At 41.7% G+C, this 22464-nt stretch overlaps 1 protein-coding gene across 3 annotated transcripts in view; it reads left to right on the top strand.

Annotated features, from left to right (window-relative positions):
- The first annotated feature begins 979 nt into the window (after positions 1–979).
- LOC125450919 (A disintegrin and metalloproteinase with thrombospondin motifs 3) overlaps positions 980–22464 on the top strand; it is a 223626-nt gene continuing 202141 nt past the window's right edge. For 2 of the 3 annotated variants that reach the window (XM_048527310.2, XM_048527313.2), the window contains exons 1-3: positions 980–1248; positions 5149–5176; positions 5799–6187. In XM_048527310.2, the coding sequence (XP_048383267.2) occupies positions 1189–1248; positions 5149–5176; positions 5799–6187 (477 nt within the window). In that variant the 5' untranslated portion in view covers positions 980–1188. The remainder of the gene's footprint in view (positions 1249–5148; positions 5177–5798; positions 6188–22464) is intronic. The other variant, XM_048527311.2, reaches the window with a different exon arrangement.

Genomic DNA, 22464 nt, shown 5'->3' with positions numbered 1-22464 from the left:
GGAGGTAAAAGATCCCCTTGTGGTGTTAAAGGGGAGACAAGGAGTTGTTCCAAATCCTGACGTTCATTCTTCAAATAGCATCAGAAGTTTGAAAAAAAAAGTTGAGGCCTCTTTATCCCGTTTCTGGAACTTTGCTGTGTGCAAGTGGATTATCAGTATTTGTCATATGGGCAAAAGTAATTCTCTGAGGGTGACCTCACAGAGGTTTATAAAATCCTGAGGGGCACAAATAGGGTGAGAAGCTAAGGTCTTTTCACTGGGATGGGGGAGTCCAAAACGAGACTGCATAGGTTTACTGTGAGAGAGGAAAGATTTAAAATGGACTTAAGGGGCAGTTTTATTCACACAGAGGGTGGTGAGTGCATGGAATTAGTTGCCAGAGGAAGTAGCGGAGGCTGGTAAAATTACATACAACATTTTAAAAGCATCTGGATGGGTACATGAATAGGAAGTGTTTCAAGGGATAGGGGCCAGATGCTGGCAAATGGGACTAGATTAATTTAGAATATCTGGTCGGCATGGACAAGTTGGACCGAAGGGTCTATGTCCATGCTGTACAGCTCTTGCAAGAAAAACAAAGTTGCTGGAAAAGCTCAGCAGGTCTGGGAGCATCTGTGAAGGAAAAAAAAAGTTAACGTTTCGGCTCCGGTGACCCTTCCTCAGGATCCTGTACAGCTCTTGACTCTAAGATTGTGGGCTGCTTAGTGAGGTTGTGAAAAAATGTGAATCCGAGCTCTTTTTAACTCTGAGCCTTACTCGTTCATCTGTTTTTTTTTAAGGAAGTTTTAACAACTTTATGTTGGGGCAGGGGTTCTGGTCTTGAGAAATGCAAAGTTCCTAAACAGCCAGCAGCGATCCTCATCCATCCTCTTCCTCTGTGAATAAAGTCTGCCTTTTTTTTGTCGTTGGCAGCTTGGTATGAGCATGTGGTTACAGTCTCCGTGCTGACGTCAAGGTCCTGCTGGGGATTTTGGAGTTTATTACCCAGGGAGAGAGGGTAGAGCCTGGGCTTTGTGTCTGTGCATGTCCTGTGAGCCAGACACTTTCTCAAAATCCCTGGGCTCCCTTCAAACACGCCAAGTCCCTTCCATAGCAGCCCGGAGACCGACCGCGTCTGTCGCCAAATCCCACAGGATCGTCTTTATTTTGATATACTAATCGTAAGATTGGAAGTCAACGGACGCGGTGATGCTTCTGCTGTCACTATGGTTCGCAGTTGGAACATTAGCGGTGAACGTGACTACAGCGGTACGTGCGAGTTCGATGTATCTTGCTTTGAATTTGCAGTTTCCGAGTGTTTCAGGAGGGTGACAGTCTAAATAGTTCGATTACTGTGTTTCAAAGTTCCGGGCGCTGAGCAGACTGGACTCAGGAGGTCTGTGCAGTATGACCATTTCAGCTTACTATTGAGTACAGTGTAGCAAGTTAACAGCTCGGGGGGGGGGGGGGGGGAGGTATTCAAGTAACACTTTAAAAGTTTTGGAGTATTTAGGGTCACAGTTTATAAGTGCTGGGCTATTTACAGTCACCGTTTAAAAGTTTTGGACTATTTAGGGTCACAGTTTAAAAGTTAATCAAAAAAACTCGAAACTACGAATGCTGGAAATTTGAAATAAAATAGTGTTGGAACTAGGTCAGACATGATCCTGCACACAACACCTTTCCCTGCAAAGTAACGGCTGCTCCTTTCAATTCTGCCCTCACCATTGAGGCCCCAAACACTCTTTCCAGGTGAAACACTAGTTTATGTTTAGTTTTTCCAGTTTTGTAAATTGTACTCGCTGCTCACAATGTGGTCTCCTCTACATTATGGAGACCAAGTAGAGACTGGGGGACCAATTTGCAAAAAAGAAAGCTTCCCTTCAGTCTGCAAAGATGACCCCATCCCCCTAAGGACCTGCCATGTTAACTCTCCACCTTGTTACCTGCTAACCTCTGTCTTTGGTCTGCTGCACTGTTCCAGTAAAACTCAACGTAAACTTTCAGAAGAAAACAGAAATTGCTGGAGAAACTCATTAGATCTGCAGCATTTGTGGAGAGAGTTAACTTTTGAGTCCAGTCCAGAATCAGATGATGCCAGTGCTGCCAAGTTTCTCCAGCAGTTTTCTGGCTTTGTTTCAGATCTTCAGGGTCCGCAGTTCTTTGTTTTAAATATACTTCGGGAACATCTTTTGAATATGCACTTTACAGCCTTGTGGACACAACATTGAGTTTTGCAATTTCAGACATTTAACTCTGTGAAATTCCTCCACCCCTCGCACTCATTTTGTTTCATCTTCTTTGCACGTTTTGGTCTGACCTGGTCAAGGCGCATCTTTTGCTTCTTCTTGTGTCCCACACTGCTCATTGCTCACTTTGGCTTTGTAAGCTTAACTCTTCTGTTTTTCAATCTATCCTGGCTTTATTCTACTGCAAACCTTCCTTTCTTCTTGTCCAACACCCAATTGAGCAGAATCTATGACATATCCCAACTTCTCAGTTCTGATTAGAGTTAATTGACCAGAAACATTTATTGTTTCTCTCTCCACAGATTCTGCCTCATCTGTTGACTATTTCCAGCATTTTGTGTTTTAATAACAGCTTAAAACCTCTGGGATTTTTCAGGCATCAATACAACAACTAACCTGAGACAGAGGGAGGATCTGTGGATGCTAATTATATGGACTTTGAAGGCATTTGATAAAGTTATTCTCATAAACCATTAACAAAATAAATGTACATGGAATGGAATTGAAGGCACCCAAATGCAGTGGATGGGGTACATTGGTGAAGATGTAAAACACACCAGGTGGGGATAATAGATGTGACTAGTGGTGTCCCAGAGATATGGATTGGAGCCTCAGTTTTTCACTGCATTTATAAACTGCCTAGATAATGAATTGAGAGGTGAATGAACAAGTCTAAAGATAATGTCAAATTTAGATTTCACAGTGAATGTAATTGGAAGCAGAATTTGTGGAGGGACTTTGATAGATCAGTAATTAGGATAAATTGTGGCAGACAAAGCTCGACATGAGGCAGTACAGTGTCACCACTTTGAATCCAAGGAAGATTGATCAGAGTATTTTCTAAGTGATAAGAAGCCAGGAACTATGAGGAACAGAGAAAGTTAGATACTGAAGTGCAACTATCACTAGATGCTGGTAAACAATTACAAGCAATATTAACAAGGGTAGTGGATTTGTGCCTTTTATTCTCAAGAGGATTGGAATAGATGTTGTAATTGGATTAAGCTTGATATAGATCAAGGGCGACTAGGAATGGGTAATAAATGCTGGCCCAACCAGTGACAGTCAAATCCCATGAATGAATTAAAAAACAACACTCTGGTTAGATTATATTAGAGCATTGTTCTGGATGTTGCATCTCAAGATGGATAGACAGTTTCTAGTTAATTTGCTCAGGGATTTTATTAGACAGCTCAGTTGGTAGATGAACCTGAGTTTCCTGGCCCAGGGGTAGAGATGTTATTACTGCAGGACAAAGACCTTTGTCTCTGAAGCACCTGATGCTAGTCGCAACTGGCGATGTTTTCTACTCAGCCTGTTCAGAGATGTTATTACACACCTCTGAAGCAGTTTGGACTTGAGCCTGGCCTTCCTGGTCTGGAGATAGGGATACTGTCACTATACCACTCATGAATAGTATGCAAACAAATGCAGAGCCAATTAAGGATAAGAGTGTTATATTATGAGATCTTGTTGGAAAGCCCAGTCTTGCATTCTCTTGAGTATGGAAGAACAAGGGGTGATTTAATTGAGGTGTTAAAATTGATTTAAGTGGTTATCACAACTAGAATCCAGAACAGAGTGTGATGACATTATAATTAGAGATGGATGACAGATCAGTAAGTAATTCTTCACACAAGGCTAGTGGAAACCTGGAATTATAGAGTCAAACAGCATGGAAACAGACCCTTTGGACTAACTTGCCCATGTTGACCAAGTTTGCCAAACTAAACTAATTCCATTTGCTTGTGCTTAGCCCATAGCCCCCTAAACCTTTCCCATTCACGTATTTGACCAAATGTCTTTTAAATGTTGTAACTGCATCTACGTCTACCACTTCCTCTGGCAGTTCATTCCACATATGAACCACCCTCAGCCCATTTGCTGTTGCCTAATGCAAAATATTCTTGAGGTAAGACAAAAGAACGTTTCAAGAATTGAGATTGATCCTTTTAGATAAGGCAGGATTATTCAAGAATACAGACATAAGGCAGAAAAAGTGAGTTACAGCAGGATGTAAGTGAATGGTGGAATAGGCTCATGGAGCTGCACATGTCTTCCTGTTTGTTATATTGCAATGATCTGGAGTACTCATGGTAACAGCCTGAGTGTTTCGGAAGATTCAGGATGACTTCTGAAAAAAAGGTCAGTTTGTGTTGTAGTGGTAAGATCACTGAATTAGTAATCCAAAAGCACAGGTTAATGCTGAATTGGGGAAAGATGCAAGTTCAAATCCCACCATCACAGCTGCAAAAACTTAAATTCAATTAATTAGGAAAGTCTAGACTGTAAAGCTACTCTCAGTAATGATAGCAAGTAGCTGCAAAAATTCATCTGGTTCATTAATTCCCTTCAGAACAGGAAATCTGCCATCCTAATCTGGTATAAATCAGAAGTCAAATGACAACAGGTTATTGTCCAACAGGTTTATTTGAAATCACAGACTTTCAGAGCACTGCTCTTTTGTGCCAGTCGGACTATAACCTGGATGATTTCTGTGATTTCTGACTTTGTCCATCCCAGTCCAACCACCGGCACCTCCACATCATGCCTAACCTGGTTTACCCAACATTTGACTCCAGGCCCACAGCAAAATGTTTGATTCTGAAGTGGCCTAGCATGCAGATCAGTTCAATAGCAATTACAGACAGACAACAAATACTGAGCTTGCCTGTAATTCCCAATACCTCTGAGATTAAAAATAAATCCTGGTGTTTTTAGGATAACATTTTGAGAGTTCTGAGATTTTCAAGTTGTGATTTGTAGACTCATGGCCATTCAGCTTCATAGAGAAAGGATTAATGAGTTTTAGATGATGTTCAAGGTAAAAACACAACCTGGTTTCAAAAGGTTTATTTTGACTTTTGCATTGCACGCATATTTAATTTGTATCTGATATTTTGTTTTTGATATTTTGCAGACTGGATCTGAAGTAACTGAGAGCCCAGGTAGGTGTGCTATGATTTCATTCTCCCTATCCCTGATCAATCTGCAAAATTGGGAGGACGAGGAACACTTCACAGGTTCACTAAATAAAAATCAACCAGGCAAGATAATTGCTGGTGGGATAAATGGGGAAGGATTTGATGTGTAAAATGATGGATAGATAGAAGGGTGTGTTTACTTGACATGAGAGAATGGTTGACAGAAAGGAGAAGCTGATTAACAAGAGGGACTGAACAGTTAGTAGTAAGCAGGGAGTGATTGACAGGATATAATTGTATTTGGATGAGGAGTGATTGGTTAAAAAAGGGATTAATTATTGGATAGTGAGGAGTGACTGATTAATAGGAGGGAATGATTAGTGGGGAAAAATATTATTAACAGTCGCAAGTCCATAATAGGAGAAAGGGATTGACTCCCTATTGTCTATCCTTTAACACTCCTACTGTTATCGATAATAGCAATGAATTAGCTGATGGAAGTAACTGACATAGAGGTAAGAAGGAATGATAGATAGAGAGTAGAAGTAGCATGATGAGCAGCAAAATATAACCGTTAATCTGTGTTTCATGGATTACTTGGTGATTGTAGATTTTGCTGAATTTTCTCCCATGATGTACTTTGCAGCAGCTTTGCAGAAGTTCGCCGCTCTGGGGCAGGAGTTCAGCCTGGTGACTCCACTAAGGACAGACTCTGAGGGTCGCTTCATGTCCCACCTGGTATCGGGCTCCAGATTCAGGAGGAGAAGGCAGAGCGGCCCCGAATCCTGGCCTGGGACTGCCGGGCAGAGGAACCAGATAGAGTCTCGCCCACTATTCTTCAATGTCACCGTCTTTGGCCAGAGCTGGCAGCTCAGACTGGAACCCAGCTACCGACTGGTGGCCCCAGGAGCTGTGCTGGAGTGGCAAGAGGATGGACAAAGTCACACACAGCCACTGAATGAGGATTGCATCTATACTGGGGGCATCAGCCAAATCCCTGAGGCCAGAGTAGCCATTAGCAACTGCGATGGACTGGTAAGGAGTTAGTGCATCATCTCTCTGGTGGAGAATTTATGAGATCTGTAGGAATATTGGGGCATCTAGGAGGGTTGTTAAGGTATCAAGGATCCATTAGGATCTCAGGAAATGGACACTGGGATTAGGGAAGGGAAATTGATTCTTGAGGAACGTTTTTGGGGTAACCAAATGACAGTGGATCCTCAGGGAGTTATTGGAGTTGGAGGAAAATAGCTTGAATGTTAGAGGTGGGAGTGAGAGGAGTTGGCTGTCACTTGTTAATGAGTATGATTGTCCACCTAGGAGATTCTGTGTCTTTGGTCATGGGTTCTGTGGCTCCTTGTTTAGCTGATTAGCCTGGACTGAAAGCTGCATTTCCAACTGTACACTTATCAGGTATTTCCAGGAGATTGTTCGCCCTTGAGATTGTTGGTATTCCTTTCTCTTGTACCTTTTCTATACTTCCTTCCATTACCGGGTGTTCTCAAAAAGAATTGTTACTTCATACAGGAGTTTCCTCCACGTCAGTTTCTTTTGAACGAGGGTCTCTCAATGCACCGACATCAATGTGGTATTTTTTGAGGGAAACTTTGAAGTTCTTCCCTTGTCATCCTCTCATTCAAGTGCCTTTCTTGAGCTGGTGAAGATGATTTGTTTTGGACATCAGAGCTCATCCTAAGTACATGGCTGGCCCAGCTGAATTGACTCTGGATGGTCACGGCTTCAATATCTGCTTCAGGGATGCTGACATTAGTGTCCTGTCACCCAAGATGATGTGGAGAATCTGCTTTAAACAGCATCAAAGATACTTATTCGATTTGATTTATTATTGCCATGTGTACTGAGATACCATGAAATGCATTGTTTCGCACACTGTCTAGACAAATCAGACCATACATTAGCACATTAAAGTAATAAAATGAAGAATACGGTGTTACAGCTGCAGAGAAAGATGAGCTCGAATATATGAGAGGTCCGTTTGTAAGTCTGATAACAGCAGGGAGGAAACTGTTCTTGAATCTGTAGGTAAAAGTGTCTGGAGGCAGCACCTATATATAATCCATGTTTCGGAGCCATTTGGAAGAGTCAGTAGAATGACTGCCTTGTATTGAAAGTATAAGCTTGGATGTTGTAGCCATTGAAGACTCTTATCCTTTTATAGCATCCGAAGACAGTGCTTGCAGATTGGATGTGATGTTGAATCTCTGCCTCAATGTCAACTTTAAATGAGAGGTACCTTCTCAGTTAGTGGATCTTTTCCATGCTTGGGAGAATCCCTCCATTGATCATAATGGAGGGATGGACTGGAATTTGACCTGGGACTGGTGAAGACTATGCGTCTCCTTGAGGTTGAGGCTAAGTCTGATTCTTCAGTTTGCTTCTGTGAAGGAATTACATGAGGCTTGAAGATTCTGTTCTGAGAGAGCAGAAGACACATTGTTGTCTGAGTGCTGAATTTCCACAAACCAGGTCAGTGTTGCTTTCTTCTTGGATGTCAACTTGCTGAGGTTGAAACGTTTTCTGTCTGTCCTGTAGACAATGTTCACACTGATGTGAAGCTTATTCTTCACAAGATGAGGAATGGTGGCAATGAAGTTGGAGAAAAGGGTGAGGATGATGACACAGTCTTACTTGAACCCTGCCTTGTCTTCAAAGGATTTGTCACATTAACATCAATGAGGACGGCCATCCTGTAGTGGAGGATTTGAAGGCTGTTAATGAATTTGACTGAACAACCGGTCTTTCTTAGAATCTTCCATAGCACTTCCCAATTGACTGTCAAAATCCTTAGTCTGGCCAATAGATTGGTTGGTGTTGTCCCTGGCATTTCTCTAGGGGTTGCCAAACGATGCCCATAGTTGCATAGCTTGGTTGGAAGTCGCACTGGCTTTCAGGACGGATTTCGTCAGATTTGGAGAAGGGGCCTGGCAAAGATTTGGATGATGTTCTTTCTGGTGATGGAGAGGAATGAGATTGCTTGATTATTCCCACAGTCAACTTTGTCTCTTTTCTTGAGGACAATGTCAATGACAGTACCCTCAAGATCAGTGGGGATTTCTTCTTTGTTCCATAGTTTCAGGAACGGTTGATGGAGACGTTGTGTGAACTTTGCTCCTCCCCGTTTGAAAATCTTTGCTGGAATGGCATCTCTTCCTCTGGCTTTTCCATTCTTATGTCTAATGGCAGCTTCAATTTCTGCCACACTAGGTGGGAGTCCAAAATCATCTTCGGGGACTTGGTGAATTTCCTCAAACATGTCCTTATCAACAATTGCATCTTGGTTTAGGAGTTCTTTGAACTGTACTCTCCTTCTGATGCTGTTGTATTCTTTGTCCCAAAAGGGTGCCATCCTTACTGTGGACCAGTTTGAGGCCAAGACTATTGGGTGCGTATATTATTTTGGTGGCATTGAAGAAACCTCAGGTTTCTTGCTTGACAGTAATGAGTTGCAACTCCTTTAGCTTTCTCAGTCCACTATTGGTTCTTGATTTCCCTCAATCATCTGCAGTAGCCTTTGCTGTTTGAGCTCACCTGTTTGACTCACTAATGATATTGCTTTGCTAGGCCTGGAGAGCTTTCATCTTCTTGTTGATGGGGTCTGCCATTGAACCAGTCTTGCTGTCTGTCAGCCCTGTAGCCTATGGTTTCCTCACAACGTGAGAAGTGGGCTGTCTTCAGCTCATTCTCTACTCCATTTAAAATGATCTCTTTGGAGAGTTTGATGATATTATTGGAAGTTCACTGGTCTGTTCAGCCCTTGAAGCTGCTCAACATTAATTTTTTTTTCTGAGCTGTTTCTTTGTCTTCAGCTGCTTCTGGTGGCATTTGATTGATACTGAGGAGTAAATGACTTGGGGATCTGTTGAGCAGTCATCTGTACTGATCATCGCTTTGGCAACGAGAACATCCTTCAGGTCTCAGGAGTGAATGATGACATAGTCGATCATGTGCTAGTGCTTTGATCATGGTTGCTTTCAAGAAGTCTTGAACTTCTCCTTTTGGCAGAACGGTGTATTGGTGATGATTGGCTGGTGTTCCGCACATTTGGTTAGCCGGAGAATCCCCTTGGTGTTGCAAGTCCTGACTCCTTCCTTTTCGATAGGTCCTTTCTACAGTTGCGTGTCCTTTCCAGACATTTCTGTTGAAGCCTCCAAGGAGGATAATTTTATATTCCTCAGGGATATTGGTGAATATGATGTCCAGAGTAGAGTAACAACATCTTTGGACATATCTGTAGCATCAGGGTTTGGAGCTTAGGCACTACCATTGCCTGCTGGTTAATGGCAAGTTGTAGACAGGGAGCCACGAGGCAATTGTTGGTGCCAACAGGAAGCTTTGAGAGTCGGTTGATGATTTTGTGCATGATAGCAAGTTCAGTTCCATGTGTCCTAGACTGACCCTCAGGTGTTCCGCTCTAGAAGGGGAGAAAGGCTAACATCAATTACAGGACGAAGGCAACTAGCTAAAGTTTAATGTGTAGGCATTTATGTATGAGAAGTAGTTGTGGGTAATACTGAGTCTGTGGTGATCAGTTAGAGCTTATATGGGCAAATTCTAGTCAGAAGTAGCCTGGAAACGGGGAGATTTTCTTGTAAGACTGATTGATTATTTGGGAAGGTCCAAGATATATTCCATCAAATGAATTCTAGTTTTCCATTACTGCAAATATTATGCTGGTGTGAATTCTTTGCTGGTAGACAGTGGGTTAATATCTCGTATTCCAGAACAAAACAGGGTTTAGTATTAGGCCTTTAATTAACGACTACAGTCAAAGTAAATAATAAGAAAGCTAAGCCAGGACAGACCCTTCTGGCATGTATAGCTCTGCAAAAGTTGATTGGTAGCAGAGTAGAATTTTTATATTTGCAGATGTAAACTCATTTAGTGTTAATCCATGGAGTCATGGTCTCCTATTACTGAAACTGTCATTTTCATAAGTCTGTTTGAATAGATATGAAATACGGATAGTTTTTCTTGTTCGGTGCGATTGTTTCTGTTGGTTGGCTTCAAGCATGCTGGGTCTGGAACGTTCACCGTCCCACGTTTAGCTACAATCTCACATCTCACCATTTCCTGTTGGAGAGACCTGTCACATAGTATGATCTCATCCAAGCCAAAACACACACGTTTCCAAGACACTAATGCTTAATTTATTGCGTGCGCTTATCTTGCAAGTATAGCAATACTACTAGCCATTGATGATGGTGTTTTATTAAAACTAAACTATAATTAAAATGTTTGAACGTGGGTTTCCAGTTAGTGCTCCATTCTCTGAATCGTTTGGATGGCAGTGAAGAGGTTGACTGAATGGTTAAAGTAAGTGCTATTTACAGTGATTGCGTACTCGCTTGCCATTATTCATTTAGCCCCGTTTATAAATGTAACCATAGATATTTGGGACAGAATGTCAATTCAACAGGTTTGCAAAGATCAAGGCAATAGTAATGAAATTGGAACATCTGCGAGCAGACCTGCAGGCAACTTCTGTTAACACCATTGGAAGTCAAAGACATAAGCATTTTCAACTTATAAAACTCTAGGACCTTGACTTTGCGACAGGAATGAAATGGAAATCTTTGCTATGGAACACAACATGCAAAAACAAACCTGTATAAAAAAATCACTGTCAAACACAGAGTATAAAAGCACATTGGTGTACGACAGGGGTCAATGCCAGGCTGAAGGGAAAACTAGTTTAGTGTATTCCATGGATCATTGTGAGACTGGGACAGAGAGAGATTGGTGTACTGCACAGCCCAATGCTAAATAGTGGAGAAGATGGACAATGGTATTTCTAATTGTTGGCATGATGGAATGGTACTGGTCCAGGGGCTAGATTCTCTACTGCTAGTGTTGAATGTAAGGCTGAAACCTGGGTACTCAATAGGCCCAATGGACCTTTGTAATTTTTCCCATTTCCTTTCATTGTCAAATGAGTAATTAATATCAGATAGTAGAGAGCTAAATACTGGGCTTCCAGGAAAGTTGATTTGAATTGATTTGGGGTTTGGTGGGTTGAAGCACAGGGCTGCATTACAATATCCATGGTTCCTAACCTGAGATTCCTTCCAGTTTTGTTCTATGTTAGGAATGCAATTTGTTAAACGTGAGAATTTACCTAATTGTTTCCTTGCACAACAATCGTCATCTTTCACTTGGTGAATCGTCTTGCCTCTTGTGATTGGACAGATTACAGATTTTCAATAACAGGATGAAGTTGCAACTTAAATGCACCCAAAAAGAAGAACCAATAATAGTGACTCAAATTTTTAAAATTTTAGAATTACTGTGAGGAGATCGTTGGTATCACACAGTCTGCAGCCTGTTTCTCAGCCTCTGTTTGTAGTGTAAAGCTAACTTCTGACATTCATTGTAGTTTCATTTCCTTGCTTTCCAGTTTACAATGTGCCAACAAGAACTCAGCAGAAGCCAGAAAATAGAGGAGCCTGTGTGTTCCTTTTGGAATTGTGTGGTCTTTCATCATTCCATTTCTGTAAAGCTTGCTGTTGTTTAGTTTAGTTAGGTACTGTATGAATAAACTGTTGTCCTGCATTTTTAAATAGTCCCGATTCTTCAGATCAAATTTCCATGCCTGTAAATCAGGAGGCAACTTTGTGAATGGAAAACAGTGCGGTGCATGTTGATCCCATTTCAGGTCAGCAGCTTGATTTTGCAGGGTGCAGCGTGACAGCTCAACTGAATGCCATGCTACAAAGCAACTTTAAAGGGCCACAGGCTACCAGGCTGTGTTAATGAAATAGAAACATGGCCGAGCAAACACAGATCAAAAATAGAACTGCAATGTATTAAGACTTATCCTTTACCTGCACCCCTGTGTACTCTCCAACCTCCGTCACTACATTGGAGATGTCATGCCAGTCACAGAGGAGCCTGGTAATCTGGCCTTTAGAGAGGACTCTGTAGATGTTGGAGATTGTGCCCAATTACTGATCTGGCAATTAAGTTTGAAAACAGTCATCAGTAACCTAATGAAGAGAAAATTACAGTTGCTAATACCTTTTGAAATGTTGTTAGTTTCTATCATTATTGTTGTAAGTTCGAAGTAAAGGAAGGAAAAGAGATGTTTTTGTCTCAAGTTTGTCAGAGCGGAAGGACTTAAATTACAATTATTTTCATTTTAAATGCCGTTACCATTTATAAGCTTTGAATATTTTAACACAACAGTAAAATATATCCTGTGATATGCAAAGATTTGAATAAAATACAGGTGTTTCAGACCTTCAGCTACTGAAATCCTCATTTAATGTTGTATTCCATAGAGGCTCAACTATTTCAGTTCACGGCTGACCAGCTTCCCATCTTCTATCCTCTATAAATTCATCCAAAATGCTGCTATCCATATCCTAACTTGCAGTTCCCAATCTGCCCATGTTTGTTGGTTTACTGAGGCCTCCAGACAAGCCACATCACAAAGTTAAAATTCTCATTGCTGTGTTGAAGTCTCGTCTATAGAATGACCCCTTCTTATTTCTAGTGTGCTCCTCTACCCATAAAACCTGTAAAACATGTGCATTTGTCCAGTCGGACCTTTTGAGTACCTGCAATTCTGTTGTTCCACCGGTGGTAGTCACTCCTTTAGACCTACCCCAAATCTTTGGTCACCTTTTCTAATATGCCCTTCTTAGCACCACATCAGCTTCAGTCTGATAAGCACTTTGGGACATATAACTATTTAAAGATATGTAAATACAAGCTACAAACACTCAGAATTTCTCAGGTGGCTTCTGCCAGTAGGGGACTGTAACATTGGCAGGCAATTAATGATATCTCCTGAAATACTTTGTAAACAGGTTTCCCACAGAAATTACAAATTATGATCAGAGAATGATTTCTTTAATTTTTTAATGGGATTTAACATAGATTACAGTGTTTATTATAAATTTCTAATTGGCCTTAAGGTAGTGGTGAGCCACCTACTTACATTGCTTCATTCCACGTGGTATAGGTACTCTCACAATGCTATTAGGGAGGGAGGTCCAGGACTTTAACTCAGAGACTGAAGAAATGCCATATAATTCCAAGTCATGAGAACTTGAAGATGCTTGCATTCCCATGCGCCTATTGCCCTTGATCTTCTAAGGGATAAAGAGTGCAGGTTTGATCCATGCTGTTATGTAGCCACAATGTGATGATATAGTGAAACTTACAGATTATACACTTTGATAGCGCTGTTTGTTAGCATTGGAGGGCATGAATGTTTGAAGTGATAAACAAATGTTTTACTTCTTCCTGGGTGGTATCAAACTTTTTGATTGCTGGAACTGCATACAGAGAGGTTGAGAGTATTCCTTCAGACCCCTGACTTGTGCCTTGTGGATGATGAACAGGCTTTACAGAGTCAGGAAATCAGCTTCTTACTGAAGAATTCTTAGGCACTGATCTGCTCCTGCAGCCATGGGTTTTATATAGCCAGCCCAGTTACGCTTCTGATAAATGATATTGAGAGTTGGAGAATTCATTGACAGCAATGCTGCTGAATGCAAAAGTGACTTGGTTAAGCTCTCCCTTGATGAAGATGGCCATTGACTGGGAATTGCAGTGTCAGTTTTGCCCTTTATACACAAGGCCTAGAGTGGAACTTGAACCCAGCACATTGTCACTCAGAGACAATGTCTACAACATTCAGCTACAACCGACACTCCAATATTGATGATGGAAACAGGCTATTCTGTCCCGCTGCCCTGTTCTCCCACTCAAATAGGTCGTGGTAATTTTAGTGCAGTTGTAGCTTTCCTGCCTCCAGGTTCAAGTCTTACTTGAGAACTTGATGGCCAGGGAAGCTATTTTGATAATTTGGCTTAACAGGTTGATAGGCATAGCAGGAAGGACTTACAAGGTAGCAATATCAGCAGGAGATGCACTTGATCAGCTATCTGCAGAAAGTAATGGCAAACCACAGCAGAACCTCACCACCCATAACCAATAAAGAAGTCCATGGTCATACACGAGCTTTCAGGAGATAGTGCCTGGAGAGAGAGGGTACTTCTGCTCTAGTTACACAATAGTGCAATGCAAAAAGAAAGCCATATAGCAGTGTAGTTAGGTGACTGCCCTGCTCTTTCCTTGTATTGTTGGATAATTTTTCTTCTTCAACTATTTAGCTTATTTCCTTTTGAAACCTTGAATTGAATCTAATTCCATCACCCTACCTAGCGTTTTACAAATTGTAAAATGCTTTTCTTCATGTGCAATACTTTGAGAAGGATGTGAAGGCTGTCATGCCTCACTGGGGTAGGGTAAGGTTTTACAAAAGTTTGTGAAATTCCCAAATTTGTTTTAGATGTTTTAAACTTGGATTGACAGAAAGTATGAACCAGGTTTCTGTACTTTACAACTATGATTATTACAAATTAATAGATTCTGACTATAGGAAACCAATTAAGAATTGTCAACAAATAACTGTTCTTGTTGAAACTCTAATGCCTTTATAACACCCCCCCGCCACCCATTACACATGCATGCAGATGATCAAAATAAAAAGTGCTGTTATGGGTAGAGAGAAATTCTGTGAAGTCCATTCAATAGCTCCAGTCCATAGGGCTCTCTGAGATGTTCCTCTTGTCTCGCCAGGTCTAGTCATTCCTTAATCTAACTTTCACTTTCAGTAGGCACAAAGTGACTGGTTCACAACTTGTAGGGTCTCACATGTATTGGATGAAAGCAGTAGCTTATGGCAGTTGGTGAGAGAAAGTAACCTGGCTTGCTTTAGTTTTGTGTTTGTGGGAGGAAACCAGAACGCCCAGAGGAGCCTCATGCAGACACGGAGAATGTGCAAACTCCACACAGACAATCACCCAAGGCTGGAATTGAACCCCGGTCCCTGGTGTAATGTTGCTGTTGAGGTACTTGTGACTTAACTGCTGGCAGGCTGAAAGCCTTTGTCATCAATAATTGATCGTCGCTCCACAGACTTATCAGCAACATGTTGCCAGTCGAACTTCAGCTTGTGTACGCTCCCTGGTGCCAGTTGATCTGCGGAAAAACTCTACCATCCCCCCCTCTACCACCACTGCCCCAAGAAAATCACTGGTTGACCACACAACAGTATAAAAAACATAATAAATTCTGGTTGTTTACCTTCTAAAGTGAAGCAATCCTTCCTACAATCCTTGATTGTTTTTAAGATGGTGGTTTTCCCATTATAATCCACAATAAAAAGTACAAGAGAATAATATAAATATAATAAAGGCTTTGGAGAGGCTGTTTATTAGAATGGCTCCAGAGAAGAGCAGTTGCAGTTTTGTGCCCAGGCTGGAGAAGCTGGAATTGTTCTCCATAGAGCGGAGCAGTCTTAGAGGGAATTTAATAGAGGTATTTAAAATTATAAACAGTTTGTATAGAGTAAGTAAGGAGAAACTGCTTTCAGTGACTGAAGATTAATGAGGAGGCTCAGGCTTTAGGTGACTGATAACTCCTCCAGGACGAACTTGATTCATGGCCAAAAGATTGCCTCCACGTAGACTTAGGAAGTAGAGATGGCATATTGTTTTGCAAGCATAGGATGAGTGTCTGGTTTCTCATTGGAGACTTGACACAGAGTTTTTAAGAACTAAAGTGTGCCCCATTCTACTTTTGTAAGGACATCAAAAGATGGATCCAGGGTCCACATTTAATAGACATTAAAAACGATACTGAGCACCTCTTTTAAGCGCGTTTTACGAAATTGTGCTATCTGGACTGCAGCTGAAATGTTCTCCAGGCCTGGAAGTTTGTGGAGACTCCTTTGGCCAGCAACAAAAAAAAGCTCATTACTGATACCACTAGCTCTACAATAAAGACACCACTCTCTCCATATCTGATCAACAGCGTCAGTCTGATGGCCCATTCTTTCCCATCCCAGTTGACCATTACCTAATATCCCTCTTCCTCATGATAACTTGCCTGTGTTACTTTAAGACTGAGGGACCGCTGCCACATCCTGAAATTCTACCTATCTTCAAAGGTGAGATGCTTGGTGTTATCCCACACTTCTTGAATTCAATGTGAATGGTCTGAGCCCCAATCTTGACTTGGAGAAGAATGATCATTTTGTGGATCTGGTTTGCACCAACCCACAGGGATCAACTTTAAAAAAATGTGACGAGGAGGAATTAAAGTGATCGGGGAGCAGCGCAGGTATTTAAGCCAGCATTGTCCACCTTTTTGTATGTTGGTGGGGAGAATCATTTTAATTTTTCTTTTGCTCCTGGAGCCAGTGAGCAAATTTCAGAAAGGTGGTTTGCTGCAAAAGGGTGATATAGTGGCTCAGCAGTTATCGCTGCTGCCTCAGAGCACCAGGGGCCTGGGTTCAATTCCACCCTTAGGACACTGTCTGTGTGGAGTTTACATATTCTCCCTGTGTCTGTGTGGCATTCATCTGGGTGCTCTGGTTTTCTCCCACAGTACAAAGATGTGCAGGTTAGGCGAATTCGCCAAAGGGACAGGACAATGGGGTTGGCGTGGGCTGCTCTTCAGAAGGTTGATATGGAGTCAATGGGCTGAACGGCCTGCTTCCACCCTGTAGTGATTCTATGATATGCATTTCAGCACAAAAATCTAAAGCAATATATAGACAATTTTTAACTGGCTGTTCATTTAAATTAACATGGAAAGATGCCGAGCAACACAGCTAATAAAACTTTATTTACTGTTTGATGGGTAGGAACCCAGTCAAGTGAGGAAAACGCTAAGCCATAAGCCTTGATCACCAGGGAAGAAGGTGGGTCTAGTACTGAGCTAAGGATTTGAATCTAACTAACATTGACATTATTTTGTCTCTGGTAGGGTACACTCCAAGTTGACCTTGGTGAATTAACGCAAAAGTGGGTATCAGAAGCAGGTTGCCTTTCGGCTTGGGTTTTCTCCTCTGCAAGTTTGTGTTAAGTGTAGGTTTCAGGGAGGGAGGAGCAGCAAAAAGATAGGTCTTGCTCTGTAATGCACACACACGTACACTGCTTCTCACCCACATGCTCTCATGCTCATTCACCCAATACACTTGCACTCATCCAGTCACCAACACCCATACTGTACCTGACCCACACCAACTCACAGAGGTTGTGGAAGTTTAGTGTGTTAACAAGAGCAGGACAGGATGGCTGTGAAGGTACTGCATGTGCTTCCTTTCACTTGAGCTATTACTGCAGCTGCCCTGGGCTATGCTGTAGCTGCAACTACAGCTCTTCCAGATGTGTTATCTTTCCCAGAACCTGGTACCACCTCCTGTTTGAGCCAGCACCTTGGTAAAAATCTCCCAATTTCCATCCCACTGACTCACTGTTGTGGCTCCGGACTTTAGACTGAGTGAAACCACTCACATTGCTCGGCAACCACAGAGTATATTTTACTGGTGTGTACACCACATAGCTTATCCCAGTTTGTAGTATATTGTACACACAGCAGGATACTGATAACAGGCTAGTGTGCCATGTATACAGCAGGTCACTGATATTGTGCCCTTATTGTGGGCTTTTACACAGCAAGTCACCAATTTGTTGCCTGCAATAGACCGGCTAATTCATGTGTTCATACTTTCAGTATATTAGCAGTATACTGGATTTTTTGGTAAATGTGGCAACTGTCTATACCTTTCCAAAAGAAAGCAGGCAAGAGGAGGAGAGGTGACTGAATTTTTACAGTGCTTCTGAAGAGCCCAAGACACCATTCATGTAACCAGTACAACTGTTGCCAACACAGTTCTGCTCCACTTGTATGACTGCCTTCCATTTCTCTTGATTTTGTGCCAGGTTGTATTTCACCACTTCCTTTAGCTGGGATAGATGTCACTTCACTGGTGCATACAAACTACAGCATTCTCTAGGGCCCCAGGGGAACTGACAGGTTGTTCTCGCAAGTGCATTATAAAAGGAAAAGAATTGTTGATAAAATGTTAGCTTCACTTCAGAACTTGAACGAGACCACACTGTGTGTTTACCGTGCATTATAAAAATAAACTAGAAAGGGGGGGGAGACATTAAATGTAGGTAAGATCTGAGTTTGGGGGCTCCGTGCCTTCTTTCTATTTCTTACTGGTTCTGATATGATCGGATGTTTCTGAGGCCGTCAGTGGGACTCGAGTGTCTACAGTTTATCTGCTTTTTCCCAGTTTCCATGTACACTATGTGCCATTTGTTGCGGAGCTGGCATTCATAAACTTGTTATGAGCTTCATCAAGACCTCATGGGTTGTTTTTGTGTTATCACACTCCTTTCTGAGTTAGATGGCTTGTTGGTTCTAGACCCACATCAGAGATTTGACCGTCATATTGAGGTTGACATTCCAGTGTAACAGTGAGTGGCAGGACTCTGAGAAACTGTCTTTTAGGTGAGATTTTAAATGAATACCCTCTTTCCTTAAATGGTCATAAAGGATTGGATATAATTATTTCAAAGGTCATACATCTCACTGATGCCCAGCTCAATGTTCATCTCTTCACGCATCATTAAATGGATTATCTGACCATTATCAAAGTGCTGTTGGTGGGACTTTGCTTTAGGTAAACCACCTGCCACATTTTAGAATTGCAACTGTAAACTGCTTTGGGATTTTCTGATGTTATACGAGGTGTAATACAAACACTTGCCTTTTCTTATAGCCTGAAAGCTTGACATGGATGAACAGCAAAATTTAAATGGGTTAGCAGGCTCCAGCTTTATGGTGCCTATGACTTGGTGCTATACTGCATGGTAGTCTTACCTTGCTGCATTACTTAAGGGATGCTGTTTCATTTATAATACAGGCGGTTCTTTCCAAGCTGGAGTGAATTTACATCAGAATTTGCCTAATACCGGTGTGTAGCAGCATATTTTTCCAGAAATTGTTACCACCATAAGTGAACATTGAGCTAAGTGTGTCCTGGGAAATCGTTGCAAGTTTCAGCAATACTCAGTGAGAGGAATTTGTATCCATTTCCACCTCTAACTATAGTTTTCCATTAAATCTTCACTGCCTTGTTATATCATGTCTCAAACAAATTAACTCATTGCATCAGTTCAGTTTGTTAATTAGAGAGCTCTGTAAAGCAGGTGGTCAAAACTAACATGGTGTTTTTGGGACTCCTCAGTTGTTACTTACTCACCATTATATGGTTATCTAAAGACGACCAAGGAAGAAAAATAAACAAAACTGGAATAGTACTTCAGTTTTGTTGATGGGATAGTTTTGCAGTTTGCAGAAGAGCAGCTCTTATTCAGCTAGTGTTGGAGTGTTACTGCCCCAGATCTGACCCAGGAATCAAAATAGACACCACTTGTGGGTTTCACTTGGTGATTGATTGCTTCAAATGGCATTTGCTCCCCTGGCATTGAATTCGTCTGCTCGTTGTTTGAGCTTGCTCTTCATGTGAAGAATATATGCACAGAAAAGTCAGAAGGCATTTATGAAAATGCCAGTTAACACGGGAAAGGGAATAAGATGGTGGTGGCAGGGCTGAATAAACCTTCAATCACCCCACATTGTTCACTTCTGGAGGAATAAACATTGTGATGGCTTTCTGGATCTGGTTGGGATACTGAATCCTATTGAACTGAGAAAGAATGACACCTTCCAGACTCACATCAACCCCTCTAAGTCACGCTTTGAACATGTTATGACCAGGTGAGGAAGGATGAAGCAGCTTCCCTTTTTAACATGATTAACCACAACATTCTTGCCTGATATCTCTCCTCTATCATCCAGTTGGCTAGAACTGACCTTACTTGGTTCTGTACCTATCCAGTGAATGTCCTAACATAACATCTCTTCAAAACCCTGAAAGTTCGATCTTTGACCCCCTTCCTCATTTCAGATACATGTTGCTTCTTGCTGACATAAGTCTTACCTGTACACTGACAGTCCCAACTCCAACTCGCCACTACTCATTTCTAGTAATGCTATTTGTCCAGTGTTAGGTAAGCCGTAAAACACTATTTTCAGTCAAATCACAATCTCTTTTTTCTTGCCACCAATTTAATTCCTCTCTTTGCTAAAGTTGACTCAGACCACTTGCGAGCATGACATTCATTTTAACATTCTCCTTAGCTTCTCGCAACAAATATTCTGCATCATTAAAACCGCCTGCTTCTGACTTTCATGAAAGCACCCATCTCTTCATTGCGTCAGTTCATCCACTGCTGAAACTTTCATATATACCTTCACCTCTAGGCCACACTGTTCCTGTACTCTTCTGGACAGCCTCTCATTTAAAACAAATTTTTAAATGTATTCTTTTGATGGCAATGTCATTGGAAATACCAGTATTTGTTCCTCCTCCTGAATTGCCCTTAAACTGAATTGTTTGTTAAGCCATTTCAGTGGGCTGTTAAGAGTCAACGCGTTACTATGGGTCAGGAGCCAGACAGATGAGGATAGCAGATTTTCTTTCCGAAAGGACTTTAGTGAGCCAAATGGGTATTTGCAACAATTAGTGGAAGTTTGATGGTTGCCACCAGCTGCCATGGCACATGTTGAGCCCATGTCCCTAGAGCATTAGTGTGGGCCCCTGGGTTACTGATCCACTGACACTACCATTGTGCCATCACCTCAGCTCTGACATTGCATCTGCAACTCTGTATATACCCTGATTCCACAAAGTCTTGTTAGGCCATTAACCCTGCTGACTGGCAATGGTCCCAGTCCAGCAACACCTCAGTTTAAAATTCTCAATCTTATTTTCAAACCCCTCCAATGGTTTTTCCCACTCCTATCGCTCTCATGTCCTCTGAAGTCTCAGCATTCCTCCAATGTAGTCATCTATTTTGTTCTCTTCTTAAAGACTTGGATGTCAAATGTTATTCGATTAAAATTATCATCAAGCACTTTGAACATTTTACTATATTAAAGAGGCTATATAAACCTGTTGTTTGAATCCCAATCCAGAAATCTGAGCACAAACTGTTTGCTGACATTTGAGTGAACGATGGCGTGAGCACTGCATTATGGGAGCTGTCATCCTTTTGATTTGCTAAATCAGGTTCCTGATTACACTCTGAAGTGGACCCTCACGGTAGTAAAAGGACAGGGAAATGCTCCTAATATCTATCCCTTAATCTACATAATTGAGATAGATAATCCAGTCGTTGTTACATTGCTGTGAACAAATGGGCTTCTGTATTTCTTACAGAAAAACAAAGGCTACACTTGAAGTACTTAATTGAATGCTTATGCTTCAGAATCTCCTGAGTCATCTGTGTGCGGTTCTATGCAAGTTTTTTCTCTTTTCTGTTCTTCAGTTTTTACCTGTGTTTTTCCTGCTGCCTAATGAAATTGCAGTGTCATCCCATTGTTCTATTTTGGCAGCTGTCAACCCAAACCATTAAGCTGGCCTTTTGCCTCAGTTGTTGAGGTTTGTGTGTCTGCAATTTCCTTTTTTGAACAAGATGGGTATTAGCCCCATGATGATTCATCACTGACAGGAGTTGGATGTCCTTCAGGTTTCACTTTTGAGGAAACAGTAGTAGGACAGAGCACTTCCTTGTGGTCTCATAGACACATCAGGTTTTCACATGTCTCGCCTGCGGTTGCAGTCTCCTCAGAATACACATCAATGGCTAGTTGTTCAGAGCTGCCTGATGAGACTTCAGTGTCTGTTATCCAGCTGTTACTCAGAGATGGAATTTCTTTATTGGAAATCCTGACAAGTGCATTCACAGAATCCTGTGTTCGTAGAATGATAGCAATCACAGCACAGGAGATGACTAGGACAGTCTTGCTGTGTTAGCTCCAGGGAAATATTAAACAGGTTCCCCTTCCTAACTTTGCTAGAAAATAGAAAGAAAGAATGTGCATTTATGGAGTGCCTTTCATTTCCTCAGGATGTTCTGAAAGGCTTTCTGCTAAAAAAATGATTCGGAAGTGTAGCGCTGTTTATGATGTAAGAATCAAGGCTTCAGATTTTTTGACAGGTTGGGGCTACCAAACGATACTGGCACCTTTATGGTTCAAAGATTATTGTCATTAGTTGAAAATTTGATCTTCATTCTGTCTGCAAGCGTATCCTGTGAAGCTGGGATGCCAATCAGCATGTTATACATTCTCTGCTGCTATTCCAGAGCACTCTGTTCCTTCTCAGTCCCTAAGCTTTAACAACTGTGCCTGGCTGAGTAGAGTTTGAACTTGTGTTGTCCACTGATAAAGCCTCTTCACTGCTGTTTCATTCTGCACCAGTTAATGTTGTTCGCCCGTGATGCACAGGAGTCAGTGAAAGTGGGGTTGTACTGGTCCTGTTGACGTGAGTACCTGAGCATGGTCATGGTCAGCATGAGTGCTGGGATGTTGCATCCTTGGGATGTGCAACCTTCCTTGAGTAGATAAGGTTATAA

Source organism: Stegostoma tigrinum, chromosome 3, assembly GCF_030684315.1.
Source record: "Stegostoma tigrinum isolate sSteTig4 chromosome 3, sSteTig4.hap1, whole genome shotgun sequence".
NCBI classification, from domain to species: Eukaryota; Metazoa; Chordata; class Chondrichthyes; order Orectolobiformes; family Stegostomatidae; genus Stegostoma; species Stegostoma tigrinum.
Note: the sequence above shows the minus strand (reverse complement) of the source record. Positions and strands in the feature narration are given on the sequence as shown.